The sequence below is a fragment of the Pungitius pungitius genome, chromosome 11, assembly GCF_949316345.1.
Source record: "Pungitius pungitius chromosome 11, fPunPun2.1, whole genome shotgun sequence".
Classification (NCBI taxonomy): Eukaryota; Metazoa; Chordata; class Actinopteri; order Perciformes; family Gasterosteidae; genus Pungitius; species Pungitius pungitius.
This window is the reverse complement of record NC_084910.1, coordinates 4,782,198-4,804,556: the sequence shown is the minus strand read 5'-3', so window position 1 is coordinate 4,804,556 and position 22,359 is coordinate 4,782,198. Positions and strand designations below refer to the sequence as shown.

The 22,359-nt window shown below is 47.0% G+C and overlaps 1 protein-coding gene across 2 annotated transcripts in view; it reads right to left on the bottom strand.

Annotated features, from left to right (window-relative positions):
* Positions 1 to 22,359, bottom strand: part of zfpm2a (zinc finger protein, FOG family member 2a) — a 102,515-nt gene that overhangs the window by 58,582 nt on the left and 21,574 nt on the right. For both annotated transcript variants that reach the window (XM_037454432.2, XM_037454431.2), the window contains exons 2-3: positions 19,763 to 19,921; positions 12,787 to 12,888 (exon numbers count right to left, since the gene is read on the bottom strand). In XM_037454432.2, coding sequence (XP_037310329.2) covers positions 12,787 to 12,888; positions 19,763 to 19,921 — 261 coding nt within the window. The remainder of the gene's footprint in view (positions 1 to 12,786; positions 12,889 to 19,762; positions 19,922 to 22,359) is intronic.

Genomic DNA, 22,359 nt, shown 5'->3' with positions numbered 1-22,359 from the left:
CTGTACGTTCGCTAGATTAGCATTTACAGGTAGTAAGGAATATACGGCTGTTACCAAGATACTGACGTGGCTTCAATACGAAGTCATGTTGATAGCATCTTACGTGGGTGATTTTGCAAAAAAAGCAGCTCCCTCTTCAACAATTCCACGCTGTCCAATCCTCAAATGCCACACGCATCGGGCGCACCAAGCTCACGGTGTGGGGTTGTACCCCCCCCTCCTCCAAAATCCCCACCAAACCCTCTCCGCCGCCTTCACCCCCTTGCGCCCCACCCCGTCCCTCGATAAGATCATCATCTGTCGCTAGACTCTAGGGTCTGTTCCTGCACTGCACAGATACTTGGCAGACCAATGAATGTCCCTTTGTGTGTGGAGATCCTCCTCAGATAACACCCGAGATGCTCCACGCTGGCATCTGTTTGGTTTTTTTGATTTTGTTAATGTGTGTCCTGTCGTTCCTTTCTGTTCTGGTGTGGAGGAATAAGGCTTCAGTGGCAGGGTGCCAGCACGACATATAGAAGAAGACCCTAAAAACACCTCAACTACAATTAGATAGAATACGACATGCAGTTTCATCTTTTATTTCCTTTAAGGTTGGGAAAAAAAACATTTGATTATCACCTGTTGGTTTTTAGCATATTCAAAGCTAGGACAAACTCACACAATACATCTAATGGGAAAATATTATATATTTCCCATGATATCCCAAGAAGTTTGGTATATCATGGGAAATATTGTGATCTCCATTGGAATTTGTCTTGGGAACCCCCCCGCCAATACTAAATAAATATATATAACACAATATTAAGATATTGATTAAAGACTGGAACTGAATTACCTTAATTCTTGTAAATGCAATGATAGAGTCACATTTCCCTGTGGTTCTATTAATGTACATCACTTGGAATTTCTGCTTAATACAATTTCTGGCACAGAGTGAGGTCTCTGCGAAAGGTCACAGATGACAAATGACATCATCGACTTGCTCCCGCTGATTAACATTTGTTAAAGAAATAGATGCGTTTGAGCCGTTTGCAACATTGCATCTCCAACAAGTTCAAAGAACCAGCTTCAAGGAAAAGACATTACCCGATACGCAATAAAAAAAGCTTTGGTTTACTTCACCTTTTTTTCCCCAGTTATCTTGAGCATATTAACAAGGAGGGAGGATATTGTGGGGAAACAAAGAACGGCATCACCGGAGACAAGTGGGCAAAACGTGCTTGAGCTTCAGAAGGCGGGAGACCCTCTTGATATCGAGTATTACCTTTGAATCAAAGCAAATAAATGCCTGCTGTTCAAAGTTCAATAACCTGTGCGTGGCAATTCACAGATGTCCCACTGAATCCCAGTCATCTCCAGCGACAGGCCGCGTTATAGAGCCCGCAAATGGGCTATAAATTAATATACCGTGAGAGAGGCATATGGGGTGAAATGGAATGCACGGTATCAGTTCAACAAAAGGTGCCACATCTTTAAAGCAGATATGTGATATGAAATTTTACAGCTGAAGGAGAAATGTCACAGCGCTTTGATAAGGGAACGATGAACTCCCCCTTCCCTCGCCACACATACCCATCTGCTATTATCAGGTCCTGGTGAGCAAAATGCATCATTTATAACCCACAGCCTACACTTTTATCTCGGAGAAAGGCGCTTGTTTTAAAGCAGGCGAGGACCCCCACCACCGGCATCTCCTTCCTCAGCCTCCTCCATCTCCCGTGCCCTGACTGGCTGCTTCTGGCCCTGAACAGTGGGGGGAGAGGCTTGCCAACCACATGCGTTCGGTCATGTGAGAAGGGGGAGGGGATGGAAGCAGGACTTACGCCTTCAGGTTTGGCTTTTTACGCTGTGGAAGGTTTTTTGGGGGGGGGGGGGGGGGGGGGTGAAAGAGTTAAACAAGCCAAAGGGATTGGATTAGGGCATTTTAGCTGTGACCCTCCAAACAGGCGCAGCAGGGGGTTGGGGAGGGATTTGGTGGGGGGGGGAATGGTTGACTCCCACCAGGTCGTTGCAGAAGGACTCAATAATTCCTGCAAAGGATTGTTTTCCAGGGCGGAGCTAAGAAAACATGTTTCCGCCCCATCGCCCAACAGAAACACTTATGTTCTATGATAATGTTTTTAAAAAGTTGTATTTCTGTAATATCTCTTATGGCGACAAAAACAGACCATTTTACCCTCTTAGCTCAATGTAGCTCCCCGTTAATGTAGCTAGCTACACTGAGCTATCCAGGTTGACTTATTTCAGCATAACAGTAAGAGGAAATTCCTTGCCCTGCCTTAAAGTCACAGCTTAATTTGATATATCTTCTCTCAAAATGTTTAAAAAAGCGTGGATATTTAAAGAAGGTTAATTTGAGTTTATTGGCTCTGAGCAGTAACATGCAACATGTTTTGCTGGTTGCCAGGCAACAGCCTCTACCAGTAAAAGTTGTTTGGCTCACGGACCTACAAAAATGCTTGTTTTTTTTTAGACTTCAATTTTCTAGGGCTGGAACAGGTGAAATATGAGGTACTAATTAGCGAGCTCTAAAGGACCGGATGGTACATTATGCTCCCTCCTGTTTGCTGTCTTTGTGCTATGCTAACCTAACTGGCTGCTGCCATGTATCTAACTGGCAGATAAAAGACTGCTATCAATCTTCTCATCCAAGTCTCTGGCGGAAAGCAAACACTTTTCCTTTGATGAAAAGGCAGAACCTTGTGTGCAGGTCTGCCGGGGGCCTTTGACGAGCTGCATGCGCACCCGCCCCGACCTCCACCCGCTCGCTCTCCACCTCGCTGCATAGCCGGCGCACTACGCCCCGCATTGCCACAGAGTGAGGAGTGGACTGCCAATGCGTGGAATCGTCCACTGTGGGCACGACCCCTATGGGGGCACTGGTCTCAGTGTTCATAAGGATCCTAATAAGACAATAAGAGGTCTTGCCGTGCGCGTGTCCCTCCCCCGAACTCTGAGCCGCGCACCCGGTCCCCGCGGTGCACCCGGTCCCCGCGGTGCACCTGGTCCCGTCGGCTGGGTGTCATTGAACAATTGAAATACACCATCTGCCAGAGCGGCCGCTTGATCGCAAAAACAAAACAAAAAACAAGGCCAAGTTAGCAGCCGGCTCGCCGACAACCATCTCCGAGACATCCGTCTTTGGAGAAGCGCCGCAGTGCTCTATTGATGGCATGTAAAGGGAGACAGCCCAACCTAACGGATGACTGTCCTCGCTGCGAGATAGCAGCGTATCAGCCGGCAACATCTAGAGGACGCACGCCACTCGTGCTGGAATCTGATCAATTTTAAATGCTTTTCTTAAAATTTCAACACCATCAAAGGGACAGTACTGCACCTGAGGGTGTCAGGATGAATGAGCAATAGCTGGTTTGTGCGTTGGGGGGGGGGGTTGGGCGCATGTATCTGAGACGCAGGATGGATAACAGGGGCTACGACCTTAGCTGCAAGGAGGAAGTCGCTGTTTTGTCTGTCGTCATAAATAAAGTGTGTACCACAAAGCGTGACGTGGAATAGTTGGAAGGGAATGTAGGCAGAGGATGGGAGTGGGCGGTGAGACACCTAAACAAGCAACTTTTCGGTAAAGACCTGCAGTTAAATCAAGAAGTGACTATTTTTAAAGTGCTCCTAAATCTCGTCCCGAGTCAATTACCAGGCTGCAACTTCCCCTGGGTAACGGGGGAATTCTGTTTTTTTTTCTACCCTGGGTGACCTAGTTGTCTTTTGTGAGTAGGTTTTAGCCGGAGCAGTTTGACAGTCAACAGATAAGATGGATTAAGCTTCTTTTTTTTTTTCCTCTCATCCAGTTTTGATGTTAACAGCGTAAAAGCGGGTTAAATCGTTGAGTTTCAGGAGTATTTTTTTTAAAATGCCTGGAGATAGCGCGATAGACGAGCTAAACCGAAGAGTCGGGCCCCGGGAAGGTCAAGGTCGGCGCTTCCAGAGAGAGAGCGAGCTGCGCGGGGCCGCGGACGAGGCCACCTCTCATCGCTCCCCGGAAAGATACGCACAGGGACTGAAACAAAACCCCAGAGAGAGCCCCACCAGCGGCATCAAAGCGCAGCGCACCCCTCGCCCTGCGTGTGCATGCGTGTGCATGCGTGGTAGAGGAAGAGGGTGGTTTAGTTCCTTGCGTTTGTGTGCATGCAGGAACGAGAAGTGTGTGTGTGTGTGTGTGTGTGTGTGTGTGTGTGCACTGTACAACATTGCTCACCCCATGAGCAACTAGCTCCGTAATAATGTTTGGATTATTTGCGAGCACTAAAATAAAACAGCAATTAATCTGTTGCTGTAAGACAGTTAAATAGAACATGCTGAACAACCCAGTTTGCAGAGCGACTGCGACAGTGGAACAAAACCACATTTCGAGAGCAGACCCCGCGACCCCCCCCCGCCCCCACATAAATAAAAGGAACCCGATCTGAGGTGTGCTTCACATGCACCCAGGAGCTGACAGCCGTAGAATCACGTGACGTGGGATCGGCCAATCCCGCATGCGTTGGATTCCCCCCCCCTCCTTAAGCCTTGGCGGCGATGAGGCCACTTGAGCACGAGGAAAAGGAGGTGAAGAGAAAATAACAAAAGCCAAATCGGAGCGGCACACCGGGGCCGAGGGCCGCCGGGTTATCGCCTGTCACATCTGGCCCCTTCGCGGAGAGGTTCTTTTTTTTTTTTTAGGGGTGGGAGACGTTTTCTGGTGGGACACATTCAAACGCATTTTTGTGGACGTCTATTCCCCCACTGCTCCTCATGTCGGTGACAGGGGAGAGTAATCCTATACACAGGCGCCTATTGTGAAATGAGAAACTAGCCTCCTTCACTGCCAGAGACCAGATGCACCTCTCCCTCTCTCCCTCTCTCTCTCTCTCTCTCCGTCCTAATCTGTAAACGACTTAAAGGAGCCTTATCTCCGGGCTCTTCTGCTTCATTTCATGCTTGATTTACTTTAATTTGTCTGATAGGGCACAAGGATTTGGAAATGGCCCATCTTTCGGTGGAAAATGTTCTGATTTTTCTCTGGCATTGTTATGTGGAGGTTTTTGACTTTTTCTCTCTCTCTCCTCCACCTCCATCTCTCTTTTCCTGCTCCCCGCCATCCTCACTCTCTCTCTCTGTCTTGCTCCATCATCTCTCTCTCTTCGTTCCTTCCCTCGGAGGTGGTGAGCGAAGGAGTGTTGAATCTCGCTCCAGTGCAACAGTCTGTTTGAGTGCATTCAGATTTGAGCTAACACAGCAGAAACAAGATTTTCTTCTCCATGAGGAGTGATTTTTCTCATGGAGGGGGAGGTGGGGGGGCTGGATGCCTTTTTTCAGGTCCACATTGGGGTAGCCGAGTGCTTCAAACCCCGAAGATGTTTAAGTTAAGAGAGGAGCGGCCCCTCCAGTTTGCCGTGCGCTGATAAAGTTGCTCCACAATGAGCGACAGTGTCTGCGGGTACCTCCACTTCTTTTTCCTGCTGGGGGAAACCCAAGGGCTCACCAGACCCCCCCCCCCCGCCCCCACACACACACAGGTACACTTCTATTTAGTGACTGAATGACAGTAGAGGCAGTGAGCTATGATTAGAGGAGCCCATATCTTACCCACCAACGAGCAAAAGGCGCAAAGGTGAGTAGGGATGGGGGCGGGGGTGGGGTGGGGGTGGGGGGGGGGGGCGCTGGCTCCACCTGCCTCCTCCACCAGCCTCTTCCACCCACTCAGTTGTGGTGACTGAGAGGCAAAGAGGAAAAAGAAAAATCTACATCCATTCAACTGGAGTCAGTCGGGCTAATCAGAACGGCGGCCGTTCAAATCTGCCAAAAGGAAAAAAGGGGGGGAGGGGGGGGGCATGATCAAAGAGAGGCCTGCCACACCAATTATTCTGTCTGTATTAAACAACAACAGTCATTCTCAACGTCACGTTGTCTCCAGCCACACCTCCGAACACAGCGCGCATAGATACACCGGTAACCTCACACACACACACACACACACACACACACACACACACACACACACAGAGAGGAAGGAACATGGAGACCATTGAAATTCGTCTCACAGCCTGAATTTACTTAACTGCTGGGTCTGCGCGCGGTGATAAACGGAGTGATGATCCGGCAACACGTCTTTATCCATGCTTTGCTTTAATTAACGGCGGCTTGTTTGTTGAAAAGATGATTAATATGCCAATGAAAATTGCATAATTGAATACCACAACACCCGCACAATCAGGGAGGAACATGCCATTTTTTATGAACTTTTTATTATCGTTATTATAGCTATTATTTGGTATTTTAATTCACTTGACAAGCGGGGCCAAACCCCACAAACCACCACCCCTCTCTCTCTCTCTCTATCATATATATATATATATATATCAATACCTATCAGTTTGAAGGCTGTACCTGTGTGTGTGTATTTGTGCGTTAGAGTGTGTTACTGAGTGGGATGGGGTAGGCAAAATAATGATGTGAGGACACCAACCTGGATGGAAGTAAAACAGTCATGCATAGGAAAGCAAGCACTATCTGAAGCACTTTCACAAATTCACGCATGAATAAGAACTACAAACCGGAGTCAGACTCAAACGCACTCTGTAGTTCTATTTGAAAAAGAAATGAAAAATCTCCACATGCACAGGAGTTTCAGTTGTGCAGAGTTTACCCAACGTTATGCACCCCCCCCCCCCCCCCTACACCCCTCCCCCATGTTAATGCTAAACACACACGCGCGTCGCAAATTCAACCAATTACAATCACACCTCTCAGCTACAAAATGTGTGCACAAACATCTTCGTCGAGCCGAAGCAAAACGCGACGGGTGTCGAGTCCCCCCCCGGGGGAGGGCGATCGGGGGGGGAGGGAGGGAGGGAGGGGGCGCTGGAACACCAGCTACCACCTGCTTTGTAAGTCGGCTCCAGCGGAGCAACAGTCCTTTGTGGGTCCCGCTGCACTAGTTGGTGTGAAATAGCAATCACGGGAGAAAAGACGGCGTTGTGAGCTGAAATGTGGACAAAATGGTGGGGAGTGAATGGTCTTATTGAGGGCTTTCTCTGCATGCCCACGTAGAGCCGCACAAGACTAGAAAACCCAACGTGGTGACATCTTCCTCAGATGATGAGAGCAGCGATTGCATTTTGCCCTATTTTAGATTATATAACTAACAACCATGAGGTTCCCTCATAAAGCCTCTTAGTGGAGCGGATCAGTGGCCACATTTGCATGGAGACGACGCGGCATAGGAGTACAGTGATTTGTCTAATCTCTTGTTGCATATTTCATCATTATAATCACACATTCGGAGAATTAAATATGTGTGTGGCGCTGGGGGAGGGTGTCGTTTCTACATGCACACACACGCCCACACACACACACACACACACACACACACAGGTGATGCATAAAGCCTGCATCGGCAACCGGCATAAGAAACAAATGCATTTGTAAGAGGAAAAAGAAGAAGAAGTAAAAAAAAAAACGTTTACACACAGCACCTTGATTGCAATTTAATTTTACATCACTCAAGGCCTGGAACTCACAGAGAGGCTGATGATGGACTTTCATCATCAGTATCAGCGATCTGAGTGTCATTCATGTTTTTGTGAGACTTGTCGGAAGACTTTGAATAAAACCCTGGAGGAGCGAGATAAAAAGAAGAAGAAAAAAAACTCCTTTTCCAAAGAGAGAATTGCCCGTGATGCACGTCCAAATTCTCTTGATTACAAGACGAAAGAGGAGGGGGACAGGGAAGAAAAAATAAAAAAATAAAATCCTTGAATGAAAGCCTCGCGCTGAAAGTTTCCACTTTGCTGATATAACAGTCAAGTGTGTCTATAAGTCTACTTAAAACGCTTAGGTATCAGCGGAGACAGCTGCGACACCCTCCGCTTATGATTCTGTCGAGACAGTACACTATCAAACCTTTCATACCGCTCCCAAGCTACATTTCCGGTTACAAAAGCTTTGCGAAAAGCCTCCTGAAGGATTCATCTCTATCCTAATATTTCCAATCCAATTTAACTGGAGCAGCCGGAGTGGTCTGAGCACCAGTTTACCAATCTTTGCTTTCCAAGACTCCGTGTGCTGAAGGCTTGAGGGGTTCAATCAATGGCGCTTTGATCTCGGCTGGAACCATAATTATTTAACATTGTTACAAGGATTTCTCTAATCCATCCTACCATTAAATCCCTTTTACAGCCTCATCTTCTGCAGCCTAATCTGCATCTGGGCGCTCCGTTTGTCTCCCTCTCTCGTTTCGGCGCGCCCCTCCTTCCTTGACGACACCCTGACTTTTATAATGGACTCTGGCGGCGAGTTTGGAAGACGCGGTGTTTACCGAGAGGAGCACCTGAGCTGAACCCGCGCCGGAACGAAATGTGCACGGATTTTAGAAGTGTTTTTTCTTTCTGCAGTTCGGGTCAGTTTGCGTTTCACTTCCGTCGGGCACAATTGTTGTAAAATGCAAAAAAACGGGAACATTTGATTATAATAAAGACGCTGAACCCCCACTTTCATTTTGCATTTCTTTACCCTCCAGAGCGAAGACGTTTCTTCAGATGAACTCAGGGAATTTCTCATTTCGGGAGCCTGATGCCCGGAAGGTTTCATCCCATCTGTTTATTCCGCTGATCACTTTGACTCCAAAAAGGGCTCACTGTCCTTTTTTTGCAAATATTTGCGTGTCTGTGTTTCACCGTGATATAAATAGCAGCGCGGGGCACGGCAAACATTTGTTGAGGCACCTGCCACAGCATCGTTGGCCATCTGGCCCTCCAGTCCTCAGCTTGACATATGTGCATTAACACCCGAAATGGTTATTGCTTCGTCTTTTGGAAGCTTGGGGTCAAACATGAGACTTGAGATTTTTTTACGTGAGTGAAGCTGCGTTTTCAGCAGGTTTGAGGCTGAAATGAAGGGGGGGGGGGGGTCTCTTTGCCTATACTCCGTCCGAGTTTGACCTTCAGGTAGATTCTCAGATGGTCGCTCCTTCGGCTGACCCCTGCCTCTCGGGCCTGGCCGACGCCCAGCTGGCACGGCGGTGATCACATGGCCCCCTTTACCTCTCTGTCACACTCCTCTGCAGCGTGCCTTATTTGACCTCCTATTGGCTGCCATATCTGGGATTCTGCAGTCGCGCCACGTGTGATGTCAAAGAAGTAATGCAGACTTACTTGGCTTTAGTGGTGTAAATCTGTGGTTAAACCAGCGTGGGATTTAGAATGGTAACACCTTACTGACAGCTGCAGTAGCTGAGGTCAGTCTATACAGTGAGGTTTGCAAGTTTGCAGCCATTTCAGGTCTGTTGACATCATTGCTGGTTTATGTCATTGATGCGGCCTGTAATGTTCTCTCTGTTCAGGTCCATAGAGGCCTGAACAGACCCTGCCTGCCTGTGACATGACTCACATCACCTCAACAAAGTCACCACTGAGTACTTTTTAAAGTTGGTAATTGTAGGCGCACTTCACTGCAATACCGTTTATTACAGGAGTAGCGCGTGGCTATATTTTAATTTCTTTATTTGCGTCGAGTACAGAGTGAAAAGTGTTGCCTGTCCTAATTAATGAGTGGTGACACCACCCGCTAAACGCTAGCATGGTGCTGGTGGACCCACCCGAGAAGAACTTCCACCTTGAGTGAGGCTTTGTGTTTGAAAACTGTGCAGTGAGTGACTCTAAGATGCGTTTTGTCACTGGTTTGTTCTTGTGAGGCTACACATTTTATTTGCCTTCTTTTTATCGATGACCACTTGTATGAACAGAACAACCACCTGTTGGTTTGGACATGATGAGTCTTGTTCTACAGGTCGAGATTTAACACCACTAATATTTTTTTTGTGATTTTGAAGCATATCAAAAAGTCAATAAGCTCCTTTTCTCTGTCTATTGTCAGTTTGAAGACTTTATTATGCCATGATGTGTCATCAGGCTAAATGCATTTTGTCGTTGGGGGACAACACAGACGGCAATGTGTCCGTTTCTATAGTTTAAAGCAACTGAAACAAATTGTATCTTGAAGGGCTGAAACACTTTGAGCAGAAACGGCTTGTGATCATAATTACAGCAGCTCCTAACGAACCCCGGATTTTCATGACTTTCATCAGGGGGGTGTAGTTTGCACGAGCACGCATGTAGATAAGGCGGCGAACAAGTTCATTAGCGGAGTTAGCTAGCTAACAGACACCACTCCCAATTAGCCCGGAGGAGAGCGAGTGGGAGAGAACGAGGGAGACGGGGGGGGGGGGAGTCAGATCCCTATCAGCGCCAGTCCGTGAAAAAAGGCGAATAGAATAGCGTGACGCGCTATCGCCCAAATCAGCGGGCTGATTGCCAAACACCCGTGACGAGAAATGAACACGAGACACGAGATCGCTGTGCAGATTTGCTTAAGGACATACTTGTAGGGAGACGGGGGGGGAGAGAAAGGGAACTCGCTGGGTGTTCCACATCAGGGACGCGCGGCCCTCTGCGCACAGCGGCTGGATCAGATTAATGGTGAGTCCTTCTGTGCGCGCTTCTCTGTCCCTCACAGACAAGAGGAGGCAATCAGAGAACTCGGGGGTCCATCGCGGACGCCACTCGACACGGGTTGCGAACGTGGAGATGAAATGCACGGACAAGGAGGACAAAAAAAAACGAAAGAAAGGAGAAGTTCAATTAAGGGATGTAGATTGTAAAGGCTTTTGTTGTTACTCAGCAAAAGGGAAGACGTCATGGAGGTGCTTGAATAGAATCACCAGCGCAGGTGGGCTTGTTCCGAGGCTGGCCCAGCTCATTAAAAGGCTTCACTTTCCTTTTTTTTTTTAACTCAACGGCCATTACACATCCTATTCAGATGCACACGCTCGGTGATTAAAAATTATCTGTTGGAGATGCTAATCGCACCTGCTTAAACTTAAGCCAAAAATAACAAAGAACTTTTGAATGCGGAACTATCCGAGCATTTACAAAGAGATTACAGGGGGAGACAGTCTCAAACTAAATAAATTTGCTTTTAATCGCTCGGAACAGGAAGTCATGTCATTTCAAATGTCCCTATCTGATTGTCTGATTCCCCGCTCTCTTTATTCAAATTACAACATGCCCATCTGACTTTTCCGGCACAATGGGAAAAATTAAAAAGGGAAATGACCTTTCATGGCCGCCATGATGGGAGAGTGAATGGCATTATTATGCACCAAGATTAATTTCTGCCCACTCTATGCTGCCCATTGAGGAAAACAGAGCAGGGGGCACAAGGGCCTCGCTGTAAATCATCACATCATTGATATGTCGACAGCGTTACATCCGTGGTTACATGTTGATTACGGACGTAATTGGAGTGCTTTCCCTTGACCGACCCGACTCGATTGTACAAATATCGACATATATATATATATATAGAGAGAGAGAGCTACTGTATGCGTGTGTGTCACTGCGATTCTCTGACTTGGATGCAGCCGTGTGCTAAGTTGCCCATTTTTCAGCTTAGAGATAAGGACACGGCGCCGAGGTCTTCAAACCGGATGTCCCTCGATAACTGCCAAGAACTCGGGCTGTGGTTTAGTAAAACATTAAACGGGCACCGTGTCTCCCATCACGCCCTACGCCGTAGACACTTTGCTCCGGTTCAGAACGTGGCCGCCCGGCAGCCCCCTAATTCTCATTCTGATGGCTAAGTGGAAGTGGGAGGATAATTACAGTCAGTCATACATCGAGTCATGCTACATCCAACCCTCCTTTTCAAAGCGGTGTTTCTAAGCTCAGCATTTTTCTCGCCCAGAAGGGCCCTTTTTCCTGCATGTGGTGCCTTCTTTTTGTCACGGCCCCCGATAGTTCAGAGCTGACCCCCTCAGCCCCGTCCCCTGACTGATCACAGTGATGGTTTATTACTGTCGTCCCAGCGCTCTTATCTTTAGCCAGCAATGCTCATTTCCTTCCCCAGATTTAAATGCAAATGTGAAATTTAATGATAAATGCATTATCTGATAGGTGCGATAACACTGATTCACTGTCAGTATAAAATACACACCCCGGGGGGGCTTCCAGCCAGCAAGCACAACTTGCCCAAATCCACTTTTTTCTCCCTCTCTCTATCGCCCTCCTTTTCTTCCTTCTCTCTTTTCCTTCTTTCTTTTTGTCTTTTTTTTTTTTTTTTACAAACGCATGTACCTGCAATAAATTCTTGAGGTCATTTAATGCATTAAATGGAGCCGTATTTTTTTGTGTTCAGCTATGTGTGTGCAGTCTATCGCTGAGCAGTAATTGCTGTGCGACTATTTTGACCCATGTATTATACAGTTTATTTCAGTGAAAGGGCAACACATTAATAAAATAAATGTTGTTAAGTCTTTACCTGCTTTCTTTGAGCAAGCAACGGTTGGTAATTGAATGTAGTGTTCACTTGCCAGTGCATGGCTGCTATGACGGTGTACCTCTTTCTTACTTTTGAAAGAGAAGTGTCCATAGATGGTCACTACGCTCCTTTTCTATTCAATGCCAAAGTCAATACTCTACTTAAACCCAAACTAGTCAGCATGGATTGTAAATACAGCTACTACTGTCCAATGTCGTCGCACCCCTACTCCTTTGTGTTTGCGACTCAAGTTAAATGTTGTAAAGCACGTGGTCAGCATGCATCCACAGTAAATGTTGTTCGCCGTGTTGACATTGCAGCACGTGTCCGTAACACGGTCCTAACTCCTGGTCAACGTGGGTGACCTTGTAGCGCATGGCTGCAACACTTGTTGAACATTAAACGCGCTTAATGTGGCAGAGGGTTGCAACACGTGGTTGTAACACAGAGTTCCTGTGAGACTCGTCTTACTTGGACCATCCCAGTCATCTGGTCCCACGGTGTTGTGCCTGGTCTTCTCGCCCTGCACGTCCATCTCAGACTCTCCTGACTCTCGGTTGCCATCCTCTTCTCCTGAAAGACAGAGAGAAAAAAAAAAGTCCTATGAAGTCATTTAAAGCACACAAAATAAGACAGCAGCAGCAATCCAAGCTCAATCCAAATATAAAGATTCTGCATTATAGACTGTGCTGCAGGTCCAATAGGGTAGATTCTTAGGACTTTAGAAAATAATTCAGTTTGGTGTCCCTTTCCTGTCAAATTTGAGTTTCACAATCTGAAGTCACGTGAGTCTTTGTCATTGTGTGCAACGGCCTATATATAGTTTGTCATAGGTCTATTCCTCAGTGAGATCACCAGGTCCAGCTGCATACTTTTATGTAAAAAAGGAGTTCCCATGAGTGCTCGCAGGAACAGGAGGAAGCCCCGTGGAACAGGAAGGAAAGCAATGTGTGGGAGAGAGGTGGCTATTTATTACCGTTTGATCTATTGTGGAGCGAGCTAGAATGTGTGTTATAGGATGTAGTGCTGGTTTACAGTCGCGGGGCTCACACAGACCACGCTATGGGATATTTGGGTATCTCTCTTCAGGATGTCAGTGCTTTAAAGACCTTGTTAAATAGACTCCGCCTCCCAAGTATTCAGGCAAGTAACACTGACTGGGGGCACTTACTGTAAAAAAACATTTTTTTTTAAAGAATCTTTTTGTGCATGTCTACAGTGAAAAGAGTTTGCACTCACAGTTTATAGGCATATAAATGAGCGCTCGGCGTGGCTGGCGCAGCGGTCGTCTCTCCACACACGGGCCAGCGAGAGCAAATGTGCTCGGGGCGCGTGGTGGCGGTTGATAGTTTGTGGAGGAACACTTCTCCCACTTTTGTCACCCTATCGTTTTCGTCCCTTTGATGTTTAGAAAAACCCAGTAGTGAACGGCACGAGGACGGGCCTGGATTACTACAATGGATTACTGCACTCCACACACTCGACGAGGGTGGAATAGGGGGTCGACTCGTGGATTTAAATGTCAATGCGACAAAGACAATTTAATGTGCATTTAATAGGAAAACAATTATGATGAACATACACACATATGCTGTTGTCCTATGGTTGTTTACTGTTTCCATATAGGACTCCAACCCCCCCCTGCAACTTCCAGAAAGCATCCAGTGTTAGTTATTATCACACTTCCAGCTGCCAAGGGACACACACACACAACTCCAGCACTGTCCGTCCTCTGTTAGGAGGTTAATCACCAGATCAAACACACACACACACACACACACCATGCTTGTTTAGCTTCAATCATTTTTTTTTTGACATGGCTCACTTCAAAGAAGGTAGCAAACATTGCCAAAAGGATGTCAGCTTTCCGCCTGGCGCTGAAAGAGGAGACGTATACAGAGGGGGAAAAGTGATACTGAAGGGAAGTGTGCAGGAAAATGTCCTACTTACAGTACGTGAGGTCATTATGACCCAGTTTTGCTTATGCAAGTGTCTGCTTGGGCTGGCGATTCGCCCCCCCCGCCCCACCCCCACCACTCCTTTCCCTTTCCCCAGTATATTATCAGGGAGCCCACTCCACTCAATTCCCCCAGTATTTATTGTTGGGCCCGGAGAACCTCCTTAGCATACCAGGCTTGTATTATGATGAGGATAACAAAGGCGCATATCAACAGTTCCTTCCAATGGAGCGGAGTTAGGGGAAAAAAAGAGAAAAAGCCGGCGAGATAACATAAAGGCACTACCTTGATCTCAGGCGAACATGTTAAGCCCTGTAACGAAACGTATTGGAAGTGTTTAATTACAGCCCGGGAAATGAAGCTACAAGATGATTCCTTAATTAAGCAGTGATTAAGGATTTTCTGCCTTCTATCTAGTGCAGTTTGCAGTGCATTTTAAATACAATCGCTTCGGCAACCTCACAGGGAACAATGTCACAGGGCTTTGATGAAGTTTTCCTGCACAAATGTCACATGGCGGAGGAAGAAGTGCTGGAGCAGCACTCCTTTGCTTACAGTGATAAAAACCTGCAACACGGAGGGAATGTGGAGGCTCATTTTTGAAGGGTTTTAAACGACGGAGCAGATCTGCGCTTTATGATAGAGACACAGATTGATTGAGGGACTCCATTTCATTTGCCGGGGGTCCACAGCAAGTAATGGAGATTGGGCCTTGTTTTATCATTCGAATTGAAACCCTCTGCCGTCTTATCAAGGGAGACAGATTGTCAATGATCATCCTCTACATTATCACCTAGATCATAATTTACATCTGGCTTAGGCTCCATTCCTCGCGCAATCAAATGGAGATACTTAAGGTTGAGTGAGAGAAGGGAACAGAAGGGACGGGGAGGAGGGAGGGGAGTGAGGGGAGGGGGGGGGGGGCTGCTGGGCAAAGGGTTGGCGGGCATGCAAGAGGAGCCAGTGAGCTGTTAAAATCAGCCCTATCGCCGCTCTATCAAAGGACAGCTCCCTGGCCAAATCGCAGTCGCACGCAGCGCGCCGCGCGTCCGGGTCAATAAGCTTATAGGCGATTTACACAAACAATTCCTGGAGCAAGGTAGCAACAAAGTCGTATTGGCTTTTTCCCCGCCGCTCCCCCCCCCCCCCACCCCCACTCCCTTTTTTTGTGCATTGTTTCTGCCAAGGAAGCCCTTGAAAATGTCAATCTGGCGCGCATGACTTTAAGGAGCTCAGAGCGCTCTAATCCTGACCACTGAGTCCAGAGACAGGTCGCAATTCCTGCAAAATAGACTATAAGTATTTTTTAAGTCTTCATATGAGATTGCACAGCTTTCTATGTGCTACTAACCCGCCGCCACTTTCCTAAACCCATCCCAATCTCGCTAGTGTTTGAGCTGTGATTTTCGGGAATGTAGTATTAGGGTTATGTGTGTGTGTGTGTGTGTGTGTGTGTGTGTTTGTGCAGGGGGTGGGGGGCTGCTGTCCCTCTCCACCACCACCACCACCATTGGTAGTACTAGTCTGTTGGTGTTGCATAGTTGCGTGTTGATGCAGATTACTCTGCGACAGATGAAGTCCTATCCAGGAAGCAACCTTATTTACCAAAGTCAAGCGTAGCTGCAAGACTTCCCTGCTATCTGAAAAATAGGTTTGCATTGCGTGCAATCTGTGGTAGGCTGAGGCCGCTCCGATGGAGGGAGGCTATTAGTGAAATGCCTTGCCACTGTCTCTTTAAATGCCAATAAATTCCCATCATTACAGAATCTGGCAGTTTTTCTCCCTGTCTGCAGCCCGGCTCTTTATCTCGCTCTGCCTCAGTCTCTGAGCATGTAGATCTGGCCCAGTTAGATTGTCATACTTAACAAACATTAATGATTAATTTCCTCCACTGAGTCAAATGGGGCTAAAGGGATGACGCGATTCATGTTATCGCACCGCAAATTAGCATTTCCCCATATTCTCCAGCATCGACTGTGCATTAAAATTCCACATTTGCCATTCTGGGCACCGGCAGCTGTGGCGAAAGCGCCAAGGAGATCTTCCTCCCAGTGCTGCTGTGGATTCTGATTACCTCTGTGTTGCACAAAGAGTGGCATAATTAATTCTTCCTCTTTTCCTTGGTTTACGCCTCTGACCGCCGTGAGTCCAAATGCTCACGAGAGGTTATTGGAGGGGTCAAGGTGGCACTCACTCTTCACTGTGATCAAATTTGAGGAGGGCGCAATATGTTTTCAACAGCGATCAGGAAACAGCGAGTTTGAGCCCAAAAATCATTTTCATTTGAACTCGCATGAAGGTGTCTCACGTCAAGGGAAATGAGATAGACCAAATGAAATCATCATCATCGGAGCTGACTCGGGGTGGCGTTTGTCGTCAGACAACAAGCACACAAAGGGAACAGCTGGTGGCAAAACCATGTGCTGAACCTCACAGCCAACAATAAAAGACGAGGTGAAACAGCAAGGTGAAATTTCACAATTTCAGTAAAAAAAAAAAATAGAGTCTCCCCTCAAAAACCATGCCACTGTAAAAAAAAGGGTATATTTCTTACAATTATGGAGCATGGGGGGGGGGGGGGGGTGTGTGATGGACTATAAATCTTTGCTGTTCAATCGCCTGTGGACTCTTCACGAGCAGAGCTCCATAAATGTGAAATTGTACCGAGCAGGAGAAGTTATTTGAAGAACGGCGCTGTTTCAATGGAAAGGAAAAGCCAAGGTTATTTCTTTTGATATGTGGCTTTTTTTTTGTCCTCACAGAGCTCTCAATAGATAGGCAAACACCCTCTGACCCCCTGCATATTAAACACTCCTCCTTCTCTCTGCTGCTTGGTATACCATAAAAGTATCATTATGGTATGACCATCAAAATATAATTCTTCCACATTCAGAGCATTTAATATAGGCAGATGAGAATAGTGACGCCTGCTTCAGAAGCAGCTGGCTGCCGGCTAGGTTCAGGTTGCCATCTTGAGAGCCGTACAGAGACAGTCCTCCAAACATTATGCTAGTAATTTTGCCTCTAGCACCCAGACTGCCACTGCTCAAAGTACTTTTTTTTTGCTGAATTCAGTCAATAGATAAAATACAAATGTAGGTGTTTAGATTACCACAAACACTAAACAATAATTTCACAAATTGTGTTTTTGCATATTTACACACACGCACACACACACACACACACACACGCACACGCACAGTACATAATTTGAATAATTGTTTTATTTCATTCTGAGCCAGAAGTAGCACCAAACACTAAATGTTCTATTGTCATTCTGATCTATATTCTGGAGGTTTTACAAAGGGTTTGTTCATTTGTTTATCATATTATTCATGGAACATTCGTTCATTCCTAAAAGCATGTTCTTTTTGTCACTCATATAAGCGATGGTGCCACTAGTGATGAGGGTGGCAAGCAGATACATGTTTGTGTTGAGGGTCACAGGTTTAAAAGGTCATCACTCATAAAGATAATACAGTAGGGGCTTGAGAGACACATGTTTTGTATGTCACTTCCCCTCTTTAAAATAAATTTCACTCGCTTACTAGATTCAACATTTCATGTTGCAAAGTCAAGGCAAAGCCGCCTCTATGTGAAACCACCAGCATCCTCCAAATCCGCATCCATGTGAGCACCAAAGACCATCGAGGGTTCCCAAGCCTCGGACCAAGATGGGGCGGCGAGGTGCTCCACGCACTGACAGTATCTGGGGAGTCCCTGTTCTGCAAGGGTAAGGCAAATGGCTGAGTCTTTGGTGGCATTCAACTTCTTGACCTTTGCGCCTTTAAGCAGCTTTGCTACTTCACCGCACTCTGATCAAAGTTAATAAGTGCTTCATATGTTAATGAAAATTGGTACTCCTCTTTGTGTTCCTACAGCTTTTTAATACCTATTATAGACTGAAACTTTTAATGGAGGTTTTAGGTCCCCCTGACAAGCCCATTTCAGAGAGTGACTACACAGATACAAGGCTAAGCTAAGACCAGAGAGTCACTGCTCAGTGGAGGAACCTTACACGGGAGACCTTATTCTCCGGGAAGCAGCAGTAGATAAAGGCCATGGGATGAGTGGCTGCTTTTAAACCCGCGTTCAAGTCCGCACAGGGCTAATTACCGCACACCATCACATTTTCAGAGGGTTTAGTTAATCAAGGGGGCTCTCTTCCCCCCCCCCCCCCCCCCCTGCGCTATAGTCGAGGAATAACGCACTTAAAACCATTTAATGCCGCCAGGATTGCGTCCCGTTTAATTCACGGCGCTTTCACATAAGTGGGGTAAAATTTAAGCCACTCCGACGTTGGTTTTAAATAGACCTAATGAAGGGAGGGATCATGGGGGAAATGGCTACACCTGATGATTGCACACAACTTGCCAACGAGGGAAAAAAAAGAAAGAAAAGAAATTTGGATAGTACACGATTTAGGTCTTAGGAGGCAAAGGGAGACTTAGCTTCTGTAAGCCTAGATAGCAAAGTAATAGAAAAGAATCTGACTAGTAAGGCTTGTGTATGACAAGGAACAGATTACCAGTCCCTGGCCAAAGAGTAGTACTTGACATTTGGGATTGCTGTTTGGTGTTGACTTTGTTCATAAACACGGGAAGCAGATTTGAGGGCCCGCTCCTGACACGGCGTTAACCAAAACAATGGAAATATCAAACGATTCTGACATGGTCCTTTGAAGATTTTCACAAGTTGGGCCCACCCCCCCCATTCCTATTCCAGCTATAGCCACTAGTGTGTACTCCAACATCTATTTCATAGCTACTGGGCTATTACAAGACCATACGTTCCACTTTGAAGTTTGTGTAAGGGCACATTACGGCGCAGACAAAGGCTAGGGCCCACGAAGCGGCGCCGGTAATTGCAATTTCCGAACAATAGTGCCGTTCGACTTTTCCCAAAGAACAAAAGGAAAGTGGTTATTGATACGATTACTGGGGCATAGCCTACCTCGAAACATGAAAGATTTGTTTTTCTCCAATAATGTAATCCCACGAGGCACATCAGTTTAGAAGTGTGAAGAAAATAATTCTAAACAATTTCCCCTTTGAAGGGAGAAAGAGGAGGCAGCCATTCAAAGCATCGGCCCTTCATTAAAAAGTCAAATTTATGGCATCCGTGCGCCAGTAAGAGGGGGGGGGGGGGGGGGAGACACCTGGGGTTGTGGAAGCCATGCGGCTAGGGGGGTGGAGGGGGTGGGGGGGGGGGGGCGGGACAAGTCTGTCATCTTCACACTGTAACCTGGAGCAGACCCCAAATTAGCTCCTGTGATGGCAAGGTGTGACCGAGAATGAAACAAACACACAAAGAAGCCGTCTAATTGAATCGGAGTTCAAAGGGGGCTCGGGCGCGCCTTGGCGCCGCCGGAGGACTTTCATGGCGCTGGACCTCCGAGCGCCAGCAGGTGCCGCCTCGCGCTCACGGGGGGCGGAAGGAGGGGCGATGCGTGAGGTACACACAGTGTGTAGGGAGTAGTGAACACACACCTTTGCCGCAGAAGTACTCCATGTCTTCACAGCTCATGTTCTCCGCCTCGAACTCGGCAGAGAAGTTCTCCTCCGCCGAGAACTCGTCTTTGGCCAACAGCTCGTTCTCCTCGGAGATGCACTCCTCCTCCTCTTCCTCCAGGCCATCCTCCAAAGGACCTGAAGGAACACACACACACACACACACACACACGGGAGATGTTCAGCGGTTTCATCACATCCTTCAGGCTCTCTCTCTCTCTCTCTCTCTCCTTCTGCTGGTTTCTTTTGTTGAGATACGGCGGATGTGGATGCAACTCAAAGAGCAGCACAGCGCTGCAGTGCCTATGGTTTCCACGCTCAGACACACAAAGATAACGCAATGTCAATAAACAATGGCACTTTGCCATCATATTCCACTGAGGTGCTTCCTTTAAGGCTGTTGAAGAAGGTGAGTGCTGATGTTAATCCACTACACCTGCAGAACAAAACCCAACATCGACGGATAGAAAAAAAAGAAGAAAAGTTCCCTTTCCAGACTTTTCATACAGGCATCAGCATGGGAGGAGGAAAGAAAATACTTTTATTAATTTGTTAGCCTTATCACAGGGTACAATGTTGATTTTCCATTTACATTCCGTGCCTCCGGGTAATACACCAGAGCAATCTTAAAGGAGACACTTTTCCGTGTGATTAATGTTTTCCCCCCTCTGTGCAATATTATTTCCTTAAATCTAAATGATTCCGGAGTTTTGCTCGTAGCTGTACATCTCTTCCCTGCATTTGCATATTGCCATTCTTGCTTCAATCAAGGGCGCTGATGGAATTACTGTAGTAACACCCGGGATTGTATTAGTCCGGAAAAAAAGCATCTCATCCGGCGTTTGAATGTTAATACGACGACGTGCATCTCCACTGTAGTAACACCCGGGATTGTATTAGTCCGGAAAAAAGCATCTCATCCGGCGTTTGAATGTTAATACGACGACGTGCATCTCCACCCCGCCAAAACGCGGCTGGGTGTCACCGCGGCGACGGCGGTTAGTTCGTGTTATGGACTCCGCTGGCCGGATGTGGACGTCTTCCCCGTCACACGTGCGATGTCCCCCCCCCCCCTCCCCGTTTGTTCTATTGTAGCGCCAGCGAGGCCCCCTCAGCTCTAATAAAGCAATACTTTCAGTTCAGAAAGCAGGGCCTCTCCTGCTTCTCTTTCTTCCCCTCGCGCCGGGCCTCATAAAGGACCGCCCCCGATGTCCGCCAAAACGCTCGCTCTTTTCATTAGCCTTATAAATTACCCCTTTGTAGAAAGCACCACATCTGCAGGAAGCCGCGGACATGAAAAGAATTAGCGCACAGATCTCCTAATAGACACCGAGGAGGCAAACAGGAGTGGCGCTTTTCAAATTAGGGTACAGTTTTATGATCTTATCCGGCGCCTTCTGCTGATTTCGCCGAGGAGCGAAGCGAGGCGTGAAGTGACTCCATGAGGCGACCATCGCTCAAGATGATGCTGGAGATAAATATCGCAGCATCAGGGGAGATTGTACGACTGGCGTAAAAAAAAAAAAAGAAAGAGAAAAAGGCTCCTGCCAAGGCAATCGAGGACAGTGCGAGGAGAAACGCGTTTCCACACACACACACACACACACACACTCTGTACACATTCCATTACACAGCTGAATAAGAACTGTGTGTACAACTAAACGATTCTTCCTCTGTTGCCGGCAAATACAGCGGCGCCATTGCACCGCGAAAATAGACCTACAGTGTCGTGCGATAATAAGGGTAAAGGCAGATTAAAGATAAACTTCATGGTCAATAAGACACAGAGATTAGGGAGATAAGATGAGATAGAATTGAGGTTTAATAGACTCGGAATAAGGGCATCTCACTTCCCACTCCAGCAGATAGTAACTAAATGGAGCTTTTTCAAAGCGACCAGAGGCCTTGCTGAATATGGAAAAAATCAAGCATACCAACCTAGTCTGAGACCTTAAAAGGAAGGGGGGGGGGGGGGGGGCACTGATGGCTACTTCTCGGGCACGGCGTAGATTAACAAAGTTTGTGAGCATTCTCACATGTTTAGTTTATTATACAGTATTCATTGCATGGAGGGACCTGAAATTATTTCAGAGACAGCAATGATAAGAATAATGACTTTCTAAACGACCAGCACCACACTCCTAACTCATTTTCTGATAGCAGCGTGCACCCCCCCCCCTCCCATTCCCCCCTGCTATATTTAGTTGTGTACTGTTTAAAATCCTGTCACATTCGCCGGTGTGACCCGCGCCTCTCGCTGCGTTCCTATAGGTGGAATATGTGCGGCCTCGCCCTCCTATCAGGCCTCTCTCTAGAGTTCAGATGGCCAATGAAAACCGGTGTCCTCCTTACAAACAGAGGCGGGATACAAAGCAGTTTTGAAAACTTTTCTTCTATTATTCATTTTCGTCATGTGTCCCTTATTTAAGCTGTACCGACCCCTGCTTTCCACCAAAAGAGCGTCTCAATTGCAATGTTTGCGAGAGAAAAGCCTTTAAAGGCACCATCAGACATGCAGCAGTTACATTGCTCCAAACCTCCTGTGAACAAATCCATTTTGATAATTGAGTGATGAA